Source organism: Bolinopsis microptera, chromosome 7 (genome assembly GCF_026151205.1).
Source record: "Bolinopsis microptera isolate Bmic1 chromosome 7, MBARI_Bmic_1.0, whole genome shotgun sequence".
Lineage (NCBI taxonomy): Eukaryota > Metazoa > Ctenophora > Tentaculata > Lobata > Bolinopsidae > Bolinopsis > Bolinopsis microptera.
This window is the reverse complement of record NC_087078.1, coordinates 5,601,695-5,618,848: the sequence shown is the minus strand read 5'-3', so window position 1 is coordinate 5,618,848 and position 17,154 is coordinate 5,601,695. Positions and strand designations below refer to the sequence as shown.

At 37.6% G+C, this 17,154-nt stretch overlaps 1 protein-coding gene across 4 annotated transcripts in view; it reads left to right on the top strand.

Moving 5' to 3' along the window:
• LOC134817747 (stromal interaction molecule 1-like) overlaps nucleotides 1-17,154 on the top strand; it is a 60,994-nt gene that overhangs the window by 24,340 nt on the left and 19,500 nt on the right. For all 4 annotated transcript variants that reach the window (XM_063826998.1, XM_063826997.1, XM_063826996.1 and 1 more), the window contains 3 exons: nucleotides 57-172; nucleotides 459-562; nucleotides 867-937. In XM_063826998.1, the coding sequence (XP_063683068.1) occupies nucleotides 57-172; nucleotides 459-562; nucleotides 867-937 (291 nt within the window). The remainder of the gene's footprint in view (nucleotides 1-56; nucleotides 173-458; nucleotides 563-866; nucleotides 938-17,154) is intronic.

Below are 17,154 nucleotides of genomic sequence, written 5' to 3'. Positions count from 1 at the left end.
ACAGTTACTCATTTTAATTTTACTGGTCCTGAATTGTGACGGATGAACTGTTTCAGATTGGCGCTGAATACTGATCATCTGATCCAAGGGCGGTTTGGAATATCAGATACAAATCACAAGAACAAAATCATCCTCAAAGCAATGGACCTCGTCCTCTTCGGACCTCCCAAAGGTAAGAAAACATTATCTAGACCTACCACTGACCAGGCTATACTTACACAATCTGTAACTACCGTCACACATTTCATCTCAAACGACAAGTTTTATAAATTCAACTATTAGTGTACCAATGATCTTAAGTTAAAATGACTTACCAACTCGATAAGTAACGAAATTTGTGTGCTAATATTCACATAATTATTTAGTAAATAAGTAATTATGGTTAGTAAATAAGTGATTGTATGTTTAATTTAAAACTTTAAAAATATGGTGTACTAACGTTACATTTTCCAAAACAGTGTTCTATAATCCGATAAAAGATGCATTGCTAGCCTTGGCTATACTGGTAGCTATATCTGGATTGTTCTTCTCTGCCGTTCAGCGGAGAAAGGCGCAAAATCAGGTATTGAGATCATACATTTATTAATCAGGTAGCTGACTAAATAATATTTCTCCAAACTTGCTTATTTCACTTATTTCACTTAATAACATCGCTCACTGGGATGTTAACTCGCCAGATATAATGGCTGCCACTGCTAACGAGAACAACTTTACCCCGATCTGTTCAAAATCTTTATTTCAAAACATAAAACTATGATTTTTAAAACTTAATGGAAAATCTTTTCTTTTGACATTCTGAGAGTTTTAATTGCATTACTAATAAGTAATATGATTAATAAGATATTATAATTTGTCTTTAACCGCAGATAGGTAAGATGATAGAAGAGGTTGACAAACTTCAGGTTAACGAGCAGAAGTTCATCGACATCCAGACTGAGTAAGTAATTCATTTTAGATTAGGAATCTTTACAGTTCAAATTTTAAACTATTTATCAGTACGTCACACGATTTTTTTGCGCGCAAAATATATAATTCATCTCATTGTTAATGCAGAAAAAAAGATTTTTAGTCGCATGGTTTGAATTCATGGACTTCTGCTACGAAATTTGACGCAGTATAAATTTCTATAACTTACAATTCTCTCATAGCAAAGGTTTAACTATGCAACCTCATATCAATAATAATTTTGATTGAATACGCCCAATGGGCGCTGGTCTGTACCGAAATATAAAAAACATACAATATAAAATTATAGAGAAACATAGAGAATAAAATTCTAGCAGGCCTCCGAAAACTATTTAGCCTTGTGTGTCGACGTAACTAGAAAATAGCATAAAAATATGAGTTGCAGTTCAGGTTCTGTTACTTTAACATTTACCAGTCTCAGCACTGAAAAAAACACACTAAATAAGCTTTCAACGCGGTTCATTTATTAATTGTAAAAAGTGGTAAATCTACACACGGCAACTCCAGTCAGCACCAAATAACACTCAACATACATCATACATTAACTCTTATCAGGAGCTTTGGGACGTTTGAGATGATAAGGTTTTATCAGCCGTGCAGATCTTTCTGTCCCGTATGAAATAATGTTTATTTGAGTCTTTCTGGATCATCTGTTTCATCTCCTTAACAAGTTTACTATGCGCAAGCTGTTCCTCTTTGGTTCTGTCCGGTCCCAAATAAACATGTTTGAAAACGTCACTGTCTCTGAGGTTTCGTGCACGCATCAAAATCAAGTCTACCTCACTGGCACAACCAAATTCGACCTTGATAGGCCTATTCTTACCCGGTTCCTTCCTTCCGATTCTGTAGACCTCACCAGTGCGGAGCACGGGGAAAGCGTCAGTTCCGTAAAGTATGTCCTTGACAACTTTGTTGAGCTCAAAATCGGCTTCTTTATCACTTTCATGGCAACCGTAGATCATCAAGTACTTCGATCGTTTCTTCTCTTCATTTACAGTCCTTACGGCTTGTTTGATAGAGTTTTCTGTTAAAGGTTTCCCGCTAGGACGCTGAGCAGTGTTTTTCTTGACAACATCCGTCCAACTTTTCATTTCTGATTTAACTGTCTCCTGAACTGAATTCATCTGTCCTTGTTGAGTTTCAATAATTAGTTTCTGATCCGCTATTTTCTCCGATTTCATGACATCAATTTTCCCAGCAGCACTTTTACAAAGTTCAATATTCTTCTCCGCCAATTTCATTAAGCTGCCGATGATTTTGACGAGTGGATTTTTGTTAAGTTTCATTAAAGCGGTCTCAGTAAAGTCAGATCTACATGAAACATTGGCAACCTTGAATATTTTCTGAAGTTCTGATGTCATCTCATGGTCCATCGCGTTGAGCCGGTCCACTGAAAAATCCATGCTACACAGTCGGCGCTGTTGAAAGTCGACGTGGCGAGTAACACTTTCACTGATAACGATCACTGATAAGCGAGCTAAAAAACAGTGCAAATACAAATTGGTTTACTTTATTTAATCGTCGTATCCATCTCGTGCGGTGGCGCTTTGAGGTCACTGCACAACCTGACGGTGATAGTAATCAATAACGCAATTATTAATTAAATGTTGGACCCCACCCTCTTCTCAAGCTGTAGCGCTCTCCAAACCATTTAACTCGCCACTCACCCTCTCTCTCTCTCGAACTGTCGCTACTTGCTTACTTGCAAATAGCATCACAGGACCTTTATCTTAGCTGGAGTGTTCATTATAATCCTTAAAACTCTCCTAGATATGCCCATATAAGGAATAATTACATGTCCTCCACCGATACGAAATATCTATTTATGCGATAAAAAGTACTTTTGGTGGATGTTACTGGTTTAACAGAAAGTTACAGACTAGTTGTTTGAGTGTGGCTAATTTAAGACAGAAAATAATACTAACATTTTTATCGTAAAACCTTATTAGTAAAATCAATAATAATAGTAAAACAATAATAAATGATAATAGTAAATTATGTTTTAAACATTAATATTAAGCGACACGTATAATACTCAGTAGTGTGAACATAACTATTTAGAAGCCCAAATACTAAGATTCAGACTCTCAGACCGACAAAAGAAAACTATCAGTTTTAAGTCTCAAAACTGCACTGTGACATACACTATGTCAGTATATATTATACCCATTAAAATTATTGCATCTTAGGAATAGAGCTTCTCCTAATAATATTAATATGACAAATTTAATAAATATGTCTTTAAACCAATTTTAAACATATCCACTGTATAACACATTTTAACAGAATATGGTGGTAGATTATTGTAAATTTAGGGTCCAATAACACTGCAACACACTCTTGTTTATATAATCTATATATTATTACATATTATATTATAAGTTAAAACTTCTACAGTTTAAAAGTAAATCTATGGAGTTGGGAAATCCGTTCAAATTTATCATTAGTTGTTCTATCTTATTTATTAAGTAAATTCAACATCATGATGGCTATTGAGAAACCGGCATATTATAGAAAGGACCTGAAAAAGTTATCGTAGGTTCAGGTATAGTAAACACGAGCGAGGTTACTCGTCTAACTTTTCCGGGTCATTCGGCTTAGTCGTCTCACCCCAAATAACAACGTCCTTATCTCACCCCAAATATTGAAAATTTAGGGGCTCAACTCATAAAGAAGTGACCGCACTGCAAAAGGAAAGGAGAATGGCACCTCGTCCGTCCGTCCGAAAGCTTGCAGCTTGGGTTGAGTATTTTGCGTGCTTCACATTCCTCAAATCCACATTGGGCTCTGAAATAAAGACAGTGAAACCATTAAACTCCACTGTAACGATTTCAAGAAGCTTTTCAAACCATCGATGATAGTCTGTTAACTTTTAGTCTGTTAAGTTCTCTAATTTCTGTGCACCTTAACTAACAGTCAGCTAAACAGGTTCTTTTGCGATAGTCAAAACGCGACAACTAGCGCTGGATGGCGACAACTAGCGCTATCCAGCGCTAGTTGTCGCCATCCAGCGCTAGTTTTCGCTATCCAGCGCTGGATAACGCTGGGCCAGCGCAAAATATATATGTTCGATAATTGTCGCTATCCAGCGCTTTTGTCGCCATCCAGCGCTAGTTGTCGCCATCCAGCGCTAGTGGTTCGCTATCCAGCGCTAGTTGTCGCTGGCTATGCGACACTGTCGCACGCGATAGTTTGCGATGGCCAGCGCAACTGGCCATCGCAGAAAACAGTTCGATAACTAGCGCTGGATAGCGACAACTAGCGCTGGATAGCGACAACTAGCGCTGGCCAGCGCTGGCCAGCGCTAAGCGATAGCCAGCACTGGCCAGCGCTGGCCATCGATATCCAGCGCAAAATTTTTGCGCTATTACTCATCAGCTAGCGCTGGCCAGCGCTGGCCAGCGCTAGCCAGCGCTAACCATCGCTAGCCAGCGCTAACCAGCGCTAGCCAGCGCTGGCCAGCGCTAGCTGACGAGTAATATCGCAACTATATTGCGCTGGCCAGCGCTGGCTGACGAGTAATACTAATATATCAAGCGTGCTAATTCACTCTACAGTCGATCTTCGAGATTGTTCTAAAACATAAAAGGGCCCCCGATGGTTGTAACCAACTTCAATCGATGTATTTTCGACGCTAATTTCGAATCAACCCCAATGGGCCCATTACATATGGTTAAAATGCTCTAGCTCCTGACGAGATATTGTCGAAAAACTGTACATGGTATCGATCACGTGATATGACGTATAAGGAAGTTAGTCCTAATTTCTCGTTATTATTAGAGTTTCAGCATATGTTTTGTTAAGATTGGGTTAGGGTTAGCATTAGGGTTGGGATCAGATTAAGAGGGTTAAGGTTTCGAAAAGTCGTTCAGAACCTCTAGAGTCAGAGAATGGGTTAAAAAAGTCACGTGACAGTCGAGTGTAAAGTGATTAATCATCATCCGACTAATATCGCAAGTATATGATTTTGATACATTGCGCTGGCTAGCGCTGGTTAGCGCTGGCTAGCGCTGGTTAGCGACAACTAGCGCTGGCCAGCGCTGGCTAGTGCTGGTTAGCGCTGGCTAGCGCTGGTTAGCGACAACTAGCGCTGGTTAGCGCTGGCTAGCGATGGTTAGCGCTGGCTAGCGTTGGCTAGCGCTGGCCAGCGCTGGCTGACGAGTAATAGCGCAAAAATTTTGCGCTGGATATCGATGGCCAGCGCTAGTTTGTCCGCTATCCAGCGCTAGTTGTCGCTATCCAGCGCTAGTTATCGAACTGTTTTCTGCGATGGCCAGTTGCGCTGGCCGTGCGACAGTGTCGCATAGCCAGCGACAACTAGCGCTGGATAGCGACAACTAGCGCTGGATGGCGACAACTAGCGCTGGATGGCGACAACTAGCGCTGGATAGCGACAATTATCGAACATATATATTTTGCGCTGGCCAGCGTTATCCAGCGCTGGATAGCGACAACTAGCGCTGGATGGCGACAACTAGCGCTGGATAGCGCTAGTTGTCGCCATCCAGCGCTAGTTGTCGCGTTTTGACTATCGCAAAAGAACCAGCTAAACATAGTAGCTTATATCTCAAGATAGACAGTTAAACAAACAAATTGGTAGTAATCTCGGCTCACCACAAAATCCTGTCCACCACTTTTTGTCGTTGTGGGAATGGTAAAGTTGGGAATAGTTGATTAGTGAGTTTGTGTAATGTATTCGTTAAATACATTATTACTACTTATTTGGAATATAATTTAGTTACACGTAAACCATACAATAGATAGCCCTAACTTTCTGTTGCATGGTTCCATGAACTGTTCGTTCAATTTAGTTGCAATACGTCATGTTGATGACCATTAGAATCCCTTTTAAAACCAATATGTCAACAGTATTAATGGCGCTTGTCTTACTTGTTTTTTTGCACGTGGGGTAATCTGAGAACACCCCGTTCGCTTGACACGTGATTATTTGCTGACCAATCACAGCAAAGCCTTTCTGACACCAAATCTTTATCTCTGTTCCTTCTGTCACCCTTTCGTAAGTGCGACTGTTTTCAATCTTTGGATCATCACAAAAATACACTGGAAAGAATTACCGTAGCGCATTTGTTCAAATTTGACCAATTTCATTGATTGATGGGTTTATCATAAATTCTAGGAACTTACCACATTCAGTCTTTGCTGTATTCGCCTGGGACCACTTCTGACAAGCAACACAATTTTTAGACCCAGCTGCACTGATAGTATTGTCTAAACAGGGAGCACATGTCTCCATTCCTTCCGTTCTGTATGTTCCAGCAGGGCAAACATCTGAAATAATATTAATTTACAGAAATGTAAATTTTGAAAACAGGTGAATAATTAAGTATCACTGTGTTTATCTTTATTTTTTAAATTAGAAGCAAGTAACAAAAGATGGACTATTGTTAAAAAAACAGAATAAAAAAGTTTCTCACCACAAGAAGTCCTGTCTGTGTTTGAAACTTGTCCTAGTAAGCAGGTTGAACAGTATGCTGACCCAGGTTTTGAACTATATTTGTTTACTGGACAAACTTCGCATGCTAACGCACCCTCTGTTCCATATTTTCCAGGTTCACAGGGGTCTGGATATAAAAATAATGGTGACTTGACTGCTTATTCTTGTGCTTAAAAAGTTCATGATGTTGAAGCATTATAATATAATGATCATTCAAAGCAATCAATTCATAATTTAGGCCCTTTATACTCACTGCATGATGTGTTGATTACTTCGTTATCTTTAGTGAATATGTTTTGATGTCTGCACGTTATCACACTATTTCCACTCAGAATGGAACCAGCCGCACATGAAACTGTTGCAACTTCTCCTCGTAGGATCGGGAAACCAGTCCTACTTATCAGGGGAGGGTTCACGCCAGTGCAGTCTGAAAACATTTTACGATTTTAGTTAATAATAAGGCTTGGTTAGATGCTAGGTCGGGTGTTTTCTGTCATGTTCAGAATTTGGCACATTTTATTGAAGGATGTATATCAAAATCCTACTAATCCTTGTTTCCAAGAGATTGTTAGAAAATTAAATAAGTTTCACTCTAACTTACGTCTTGGTGGTGAATAGAACTTAGAAGCAATCTGGTTGATTGCAGCAAATTGCACTTTCGCTATATCCTTTGTCCAGTAGTTTGTCCATGTCAGGTAAATATTGTCACAAACGCTGTCACTCAATGTCACTTGCAAAACATCCTGTCCATTACATAAAATATTGAAGACCTTTTCTTGCTTGCTGATTTTCCAAACATCATCTCCAGTCACTTCTATTTGGTTTGGGAAATATTCAAAACTAGCCATGCAGTGTCCCAACTTGTACTTTACAGTGTTGAAAAACGCAATATCAATGCTTCCTGCTTCTCCATCCTCTCCATCAAAGAACAGCACGTTAATGTTTGTGCTACTGTCGAGTCCTACGTCTGTTCGTATCTCAAGAGGTGTTGTGACCAGATCAATATGGAGTTTCTTTCCAACAATGGGTTGTACTGCTATCCAAGCTGAAATAGATCAGGTTGTGAAATTCATAAATATTTCAAGGTGCAGAGTATTACAGAAAAAACCAATACGATGATTTAGAAAACATTCTTGAACCCTTCAATTGCAGTTCAAGAAAGTATTGGTCTCATTAATTGAGTATGTGCACTTATTTATAATTTATTTGGTTAAGTAACTGTATCTTAATTCGTGTGCCATCCCCTTGAATATAATGATGATTATTTTTGTACCCATTTTATACCTTTATTATATTATATTGATAAGTTAACATAACAGATAACAGATTATCAGTTCTGTTTACTGTTCAATATTCCTCCTGTCTCAAATTATAGTAAAACTGAGAGAAGTTGTAGTTACTGCGGACCCTCCGTTTGGAATCAGCTTCCTTATCAATTGAGAACATTGACCGATATTGTCTTGTTTAAAAAGAGACTTAAGACTCATCTCTTTGAAAAAGTATTCATCCATAAGTGAAAAATAATATCTTTCTCATGTTCATGAGTCGCTTTAGATGGCTTGAACTGAATCTTGGATTTTTAGTTCTTTTTTGCTATATATAAAGCGATGTATAAATTTTTAGTTATTATTATTATTATTATTTATGTTTTTAAGTACCTGATCCATATATCTTTACTTCAGCTATGTTGTGTCCCGCATTTGAATCGTAATCCAGATCTGTCAGATACAGCATGTCCCCAAGCGCACCATCACAGTCCAAAGTGTATGTCAGATCTTTGAAATCTTGATAGTCGCCAGTGTTGATATCTGAATGAAGTCTCTAGGTTATTTGTTCATCCTATCGATCGTATATTATTATACTTGCTGGAGGAAAAATTCAGTATCATCAGTTCCTAAGTGGAAATTTAAAAGAAGCAATCGATTATAATTATCTTCGAATATCCTTACCGGTTATTGTTCCACAGGTTGCGACTGGAACATCAATAGCGTCCGTTGAATAAACTGACACCTCCGTATTAATCATTCTTTCCGACATCGTCTCACCTTTTCTACTCGTCATCTTAACTTGTCCGATATTGTTTTTCTGTGAGAGATACAACTTCAGAAAGTTTCCAGCCACTTCATTATCTTTAACACTGTATTGAGTATTGTTGTTCCCGTCATATGCATTAGCCGCTATATAGTTGCCATGATGGTTGAATGATTCCGATCTTACGATAGTCAGTTCTTGGGATGATCCTGAAGAAAGTTTAAATAAAATTAATGTGAACAAATTTAAGAGATCGTTCAAAAAATGTTACCTACTATCTTAAGCATTTCTACATTTCGGTGATCTAGCCTTCAGGCTGCAAATCCGGTCATTTGCATTATAACATTGACAAACAAATCCATACTGCTTCCTGTTAAGTAGATAAAATGAACAGTAAACAAACCGGCTTAAACTACTTTACCTTCAAGCTGTGCTTGTGATCTTCCGTGACCAATCAATTGACATACCAACAGTACTGTAGGTACTATAAGTACCAACGAAACCATAGGTACCTTAATACATGATATTGATTACCGCTGGTGAAAATATTTGATTTTTGAAGAAAAAAAACTTGTGCAGAGCTGGAAACTACAATTAATAAGATTAACACAGTTAATGAGTTAACTGAGGACCTGGATAGTGAATACTGGATATGTTACAGTAAAGCCTCTGTTTAATACTCTAATGACATTGATCGGACCACCAAGTGGGCACTGACTTTAATTTCATGTCACACTGAATCAAGACACTGCTGAATTTTGTGACAGTAGCGACTACGTATGCTGCAGTGTTACAACTACAGATCTATAGCATCATATTATAGCATTCAGTAGTCAATAACTACACAGTACACATTGTAACATCTAGTTCAATTAACAAGAAAAAAATCATAAATTTCCTGTAATCATACAACAAAGAAGGATCGAAAATTGCAATTGTTTGACAAATATTTGTCATCTAAGGTGGAATTGCCGAATTGCATACAACATCGGTAATTAGTTAAAGATTTAATATTATTTCCACTAGGTAGATAAAGAAGGGAGGTCTAAAATAAGAAAATAGAATCTCGTGGACCAAGCACTAGGGTATGGAGGGTTGTGAGGCCTCAACTAGTAGCGAGCATACTAGTCCCTGCAATTTGCATCTCTTTGAAGTGATGGGGATGCTAACAGTGGGCAGGGTCTTTAAAGAGGGTGAAGGAAATTAGGGAATACAGGTCATTTGCGTATAAACGAAGATTCCCTAATGAGCAGACAGGGATGGGAGCTGGAGGCCCGGTTTCTGTGCTCCACTGTTATGATAAACTGGAATTGCCATTATGGTACTCTACTCTGGACAAACAGATGATCGATCGTAAGATCATAGACCCTCGCAGCCAAGATGGCAGCCAGCATGGCGTACATTTCAAGAATTCACTACGATTCGCAACGCCCAAATGTAGAGATTGTTTTAGATATAATACCAAAAAACCCAGTTCTCACAAGTTCGTGGGGTCGATAATGGCCATTGCTTCATTATCCTTGGTATAAGAAGGGACGGGAGTTAGCAACTCTTTTGCTTGCCACAATAAAACAGGAACCCTCCGCTTGCAATGCTCATGATTGAAGTATTGTTTTGTCATTGGTCTGGCTTCCTGCTTTGACTCCTTCCTTTGTGAGCAAGGAGTTTCAGGACCAGAACCGTGTGTTCAAAAGAGGAAGTTTAAAGTTGAAGGAAATTGCCAGGGGGTTTGCTAAATTTACTGCCCTTCTGGTCAGTTGGAAAAAGTTATGATATTAATGATCGAAATATTCAAGGATTTGAAAAAACTACTGATTGATAAATTATTATACTGTTACAAATTTAATATTATAGTAATCATTGTTAAGAAAATTTAGTTCTCTCTTAGGCCTACCTATTATACCTTGTTAGTTGTTATTCAATCATATTATGCGACCTGAGAGAGCTCGTAATTAACACTGATATAAAGAGTACTCCAATCTTAGCTTCGGTTCAATATTCTTTCTCTACTCTTTTCAGTTATCATCATAAGAGCAAGTTGATAAGTTGATCGGTCGAAACTGTGTGTCACAGTTACATTTAGTGTGGTCATTGTCAAGATCTAACAAATACAATAACTAGTTATAGCCTAAACTTGCTATTGCACCGTTTTCATGAAATATCTTGTCTGTTTATGTCACAAATTCAGTTCTACCAGTTCTAATAATATCTTACCTATTTTTTTGCACGTGGGCTTATCAGAATACTCCCCGTTCGCCTGACAGGTGATTATTTCCTGACCAATCACAGCAAAGCCTGCCTGACACCGTATCTTTATCCATGCTCCCGCTGTGGCTTTACCCTCAGTTTGACTGTTTGCAATCGTAGGCCCTTCACAAAACAATTCTGAAAATAATAATCGTACAGTTGAACTATGTACATACTTTTTGATAATTTAAAATAGATGAATTAACAAAATTGTTATAAAGACGATAAATTTAACAGTTCCTTAATCTAATCATCGTCTGGGTTTGTTCCAATTTTTGAAAATCCAATCACCACAAGCTGACTTTGCTGCATTTGAAACTATATTTATGTTTTAGTTTATGGCAGGTAAAATGTAAATATCAAACAAGTTTTGGCACTCCAAGTTATGAATTGCAGGAAAAATACTCACCACATACAGTCTTTGCTGTATTCGCCTGGGTACCTTTCTGACAATCAAAACACTCTCTAGACCCAGCTGCACTGATAGTATTGTCTAAACAAGGATCACATGTCTCCATTCCTGAGCTCTTGTGTGTTCCAGCAGAGCAAACTTCTGAGACTGAAATAATATTAATTTACGGAAATTTTGAAAACAGTTGAATAATTCAGTATCACTGTTTTCTTTATTTTTTAAATGAGAAGCAAGTAACAAAAGATGGACTATTGTTAAAAAACAAAATGAAAAAGTTTCTCACCACAAGAAGTCCTGTCTGTGTTTGAAACTTGTCCTAGTTGGCAGCTTAAACAGTTTGCTGACCCAGGTTGTGAACTGTACTTGTTCACTGGACAAACGTCACATGTTGACATACTCTGTGTTCGATACTTTCCAGCTTCGCAGGTGACTGGGGTTAGAAGAAGGTTGATTGGGTTGTTGATTGTTTTCACAACGACTCTTAATATTAAGCTGGATGAATATATTAACTCAAATTGAAACAGATTCTGATATATTATGTCAATTGTATGAGCTATCACTAAATATAAATTTATGAAAAGAAAATATTCTTCTGCACTGAATAAGTAACTCACCACAAGCAGTTTTATCAGAGTTTGGTATTTTTCCAACATCACAGCTCGCACAATTTACCATTCCTGCGCTCCTGTACGTTCCTTCGTTGCACGCATCTGAAGATTGTATACAATAGATATTTTTTTTTATTTTTATTAAATACTTTTCAAATTTTACAGAGTACAGCAATAGATGAATATAAAATAGAATCGTTCAAAATATCGCCCCCATCTGTAAAATATGATGGGCACCCAAACACGGTAAACACTAAACACATAGTGAACTATGTCCGCAGTAACTTGGACCCATTACATCGAATTAATCTAAATCCAAAAATTTATGAAAAACTATTTAAGAACAAACAAATCCATGGTGAATAACTGTGGATATAGAGTCAAAATTGGTATTTCAATACGTCAAATTCCAGATACATTAGATACAGGTCTGAAATGGTCATTAATGTGTGAGAAGGTGTGCGGGTGAAGTGTGATATGATGTTGAAAGTATAGGAAGGTAGATAAAAAAATTAATAAAACAAAAATAATAATAATATGGGGAGCAAAGAGACTAGGCTAGACTGTTGTTTCACTATCCAATAAACATTTCCATAGATGCTTAGTGACCTCAGCTTTGAAAATACTAGTAGACACAATCTGTCTTACCTGTAAAGGGAGTCCATTCCACAGTATATGGGTTCTGTAGAAAAATGATTTTGCCAGTGGGCTATTTGAGGTACATGTGGTGTGTGAATTCTGACTTAACTTAGGTAAAATTGATGACACAATAGACAGACTGTCGAGGTGGCAACGTCTTAGTCGAGAAGTGCCCTGATATAGAGAGAGATAGTGAGGCAGCGATACAGGAATTAAATTGTTAAGAACTTTGTGGAAAAAAATAAGATCATTCAAGTCAAACTTTTGAGACAAAGGGAGAATGTCGACAAGCTTGCACTTTTTGACATATTGCTCAGGTGGATAACTGCGGCCCTCTTCAGACAGAATCCATTTAATAGCTCTCTTTTGGAGACTTTCTAATTTATCACTAAGTGATTTATTACAAGGGCGCCAGATTATGGAACAATTCTCGAATTGGCTACGAACCAGGGAGAGGTAAAGCGCCCGGCGACGTTTCTGATCAATGACAATATGGCCATCTCTTCTGACCATACCAAGTTGTTGGCAGGCCTTAGTATAAATTCTGTCGCACTGACTATTCCAACTTAACTTAGGAGTAACATCGACTCCAAGATCTTTTTCTAACTCTACATACACAAGAGGAGAGCCATCAAGATTATATGCGAATGGAGGAGATAAAGATGGTTTTCCTGAAACAATAAGCACTTTACATTTTGCTGGATGGAATCGCATTTTGTTTCTTAGTGCCCAGTCAGAGAGATAGTCTATATCCATTTGTAAATTAGTATTATCAGAAGATGAATGTATTTTACGCCAGATTTTTGTATCATCGGCATACAAAACAATATCAGTATTATCCGAAAGGCCAAGAGGAATATCATTGATAAACAATACAAAAAGTAAGGGACCAAGAATAGAGCCCTGGGGGACACCAGAATTAACTGAGAGGGTAGATGACATCTCATTACCAATAACCACTCTTTGGTAACGGCCTTGAAGGTAATTGGTAAGAAATTTGAGAAGTGTACCATCAATGTTATATAAGGTCTTTAGCTTATGAAGAAGGATATCATGATTTACAGAATCAAATGCCTTAGCAAAATCAAAATACACAACATGATTGATAATGTTTTCGTTAAGAGACAATGCCAGGCTATCACAAAAGTCAACCATATTGGTTGTGCATGACTTGTGCTCTAGAAAATATATTTAATTTGATATTTAATGCTTCATTGAGATGATATTGCAACTGCAAATTTATAATCAAAGTACCATGGCAACTCAACTAACAGCATGGCTGTCCCGTGTTGGGGTCATTGGACTTGACGATGTGAATCCTAAATCCTTGTGATTTATTGAACATATATAATTGATGCAAAAATAGAACTCTCCGACCGATAAATCATAAAATCCTTGAATATTTTGAATATTTCTGACTCACCACAAGCAGATTTATCAGAGTTTGGTACAAACCCGTCCTCACATGTAGCACATTTAGTCATGTCCCAACTTCTGTACTGTCCATCTTCACAAGGCTCTGGAACATGGTTATTTATTTCTTAGTTTATGGCAGGTAAAATGTAAATATCAAACAAGTTTTGGCACTCCAAGTTATGAATTGCAGGAATATTTCAAAAATACTCACCACATACAGTATTTGCTGTATTCGCCTGAGTCCCCATTAGACAGTCAGAACACTCTCTAGACCCAGCTGTACTGATAGTACCGTCTGCACAGGGACCACATGTCCCTTCTCCGTTGTAACTTCCAGCAGGACAAAGCTCTGAAACAGATGATATTTTGTATGAGCGACTATCTTGTTCTCAATTATAACTAAATTAGCTATCACTAAATTTACGAGATGAAGAAATGGCTGTGTTCACTGTGTGTTGACTCTGATTGAAAGTAGTACAGTTATTGTTAGCTTGAAAACAGGATGCAAATCTTACTATATATAAAGCGAGACGATATAATATATTATGGCTGTTACCATTTTACTGACATCAACTTTAAAGCAACTTTTCACGAAAACCGTATCTATACCATCGACACTTTTTTGGTTGAAATTTGGAACCCCAAGTGGTGTCAAAATCACAAATAAATAAATATTGTTTTATCTTGACAAACACGGGTTTCTGCTAGTATATTTAAGCTTTTATGTACCTTATTTATTTATTTATGATGTATCGCTTACCAAGACCATAAATCTTAACTTCCACAAAATTGTGGCCTTCAGCAAGTTTGTAATCTGTGTCTGTCAAATACACCATATCTCCTATCGACCCATCACAGTCCAGAGTATATGTCCGTCCCTCAATATCGTTCTCTGTGTTACCAGGGGTTCTCTCCTCTGCGATAATAATACACATTTGTATAAAAATGATGGGATGCTTCTTATTCCTAGAGCATACTACGGGCCATAAAACAATACTAATCCAAACAAATTGAGAAAGTAAAAGCATTCAAATGCTTGGTTAAAAAACCTAAATAAAAGTATCTCCTAAATTATTTGCTCACCGGTAATTTTACCGCAGCTCATGACCATTTGCTCTCCTTGCAAAGTTGAATAAACGAACACCTCTGTATTCACAATTCTCTCTTTACAGCAGTCGCTTCTCACGGTCATCTTAACCTTTCCGATATTGTACTGCTGCGAGAGATACAACTTCAGAAAGTTTCCAGCCACTTCACCATCTTTAACACTGTATTGAGTATTGTAGTCCCCGTCATGTGCATTAGCCGCTACATAACTGTTATAATGATTGAATGATTCCGATCTGTCGACAATCAGTTCTTGACCTGATTCGACTGAAATGTAGATTACAAGTTTATTGAGAGTCTTTTATGCTTCTGAAATCTGAAGAAGTTTAATGATCTTGCGAAGTACTAACCCTCAATAGAATGACTCTGTAGAAATTGCGCTAACATTTTGAAGTAAGTAAGCCCCCCCCCCCCCTCAAAGTAACCTTAATTACACAGAAGCAACCATTCTCCGGAATTTTCATTAATTTTAACGGTGAATCGAATTAATTCTGGTCCCTTACCTGTTGATATCCCGACTGCAAAACAGTCACACAACAGCAGAACTGCTTGCCACACAAACATTACACGAATATTCGTACGCTTTTCTAGGAAGATCAATTTTAAACAAAACTTTATAAATCCAAGAAAATTGTAATGGTTTGTGTACACTGTACAATATGTATAATCAAAGCCAAAGCAACAACAAAAACTGCGACTAGGGTGTCACATTGTTACAAGTCACCGAATCGAAATAGAATTTAAGAATTGCTCCTCACATTTCTAGTGGCAAACAATAACACCTACAAAATAAAAATAAAACTAAGGTACACTGTATTTAACAGTGCTGTGGCCGTTACAGTTTCCTAAAATACTTTAATGGTATTCATTAGATAATCGTGGGAGTTTGCTTAACAGGAAGTAGTTGAGGCGGTTAGAGCACAGGTCATCTTTGTTATGAAAAGGAGAGCAATGTTTGTCCGGTTGCAGATCATCTTTTAACATGACATGTTAAATGTAGTTTCAAGTTAATTAACCACTATGTTTATTTCTGAAGATATCTGGATATTATTAAATGTCATAAAATTGTTTTTAGAAACTTTTCTCGAAATAATTTTTCCTAGTCCCGAACAGTTTTCAATTCGGATACGAGAACTCGCGATCTGATTTTTGGAATCGGGAAATTCGAGATCTGACTCAAGAATCGGGATACGAGACCCCGACAATTGAATATCCGGCCAAATTCTTGGAAACTGGACAGGAATCTGAACTGGATAGTGAATATTAAAGCCGGCCGGTTCCTATCCATAACCATAAATAACATTAACATGAAAGCGGTTTAATGTAACTTATAGCTGACTTGCCTATTCACAGAAAATATTGAATTAATAGCCTTCGATATGATCGACCAGTTACACTACTTTACTCCCAAATAAACAATCTTTGCTGCGATGGTTTGCGAGCGTAAGAATCTCGAAAAAGTGAGAAGTAACCACGGTTGAAGCTCTATAATGGTATATTATAACTGCGTTATAAGGACACGGGGCTTGACGACAGCAAGGAGATTAACAAACTCATGCTGGATAGAAAGATTTGGAAAAAAACTATCTCTGTTCGGACGTTGAAGCCGCGCTAAGTCGAGTAAGTCGTTATAACTGCGAATATCATGACTAATGCTGGACTTATCCTATCATATAGAAATGAAAACGACGGAGCGACCAGCTCGTGAGTCACAAGCAGGTCTCCTCGTCGTTTTCATATTGTCTACATGATCAACGTCAGCCAACGCTCATCATAAACTCATCTTATGGTAGAGTTCGGACTGACTAATGAAATTCTAAAGGAGGGGGAGGAAAGGGTCAATGACAATCCGCCTACAGGTCCTTTGCATATTCAAAAATCTAGGTTTCACTGATGATAAATAGACATAAGCTCCTAACAGACCAACTCTTCCCCAATGTCTAAATATGAGCTGCTGCTAAGACCAACTCTTGACTCTTCCTCAACGTTTAAACGGGAAAACTGCATCGTATACTAATGGTATTAACTGCTTGCATGAAGTCTAAATAGTCATCTGGGTACTCACGCCTCTTATCGGGACTTATATAATATAGTTTATAGGTGGAAAATATGAACGCAAATCTCCAAAAATCTTCATAAAATCGTATATTATTACATTGAACATATTATTATCAGAAGATTAATATCAGCTACCCAGATACAAAGCACATTTAATTCATTACGTATTGTTAAAATTCAAATAAATATTTTATAAAATCACGACTCTCTAATTT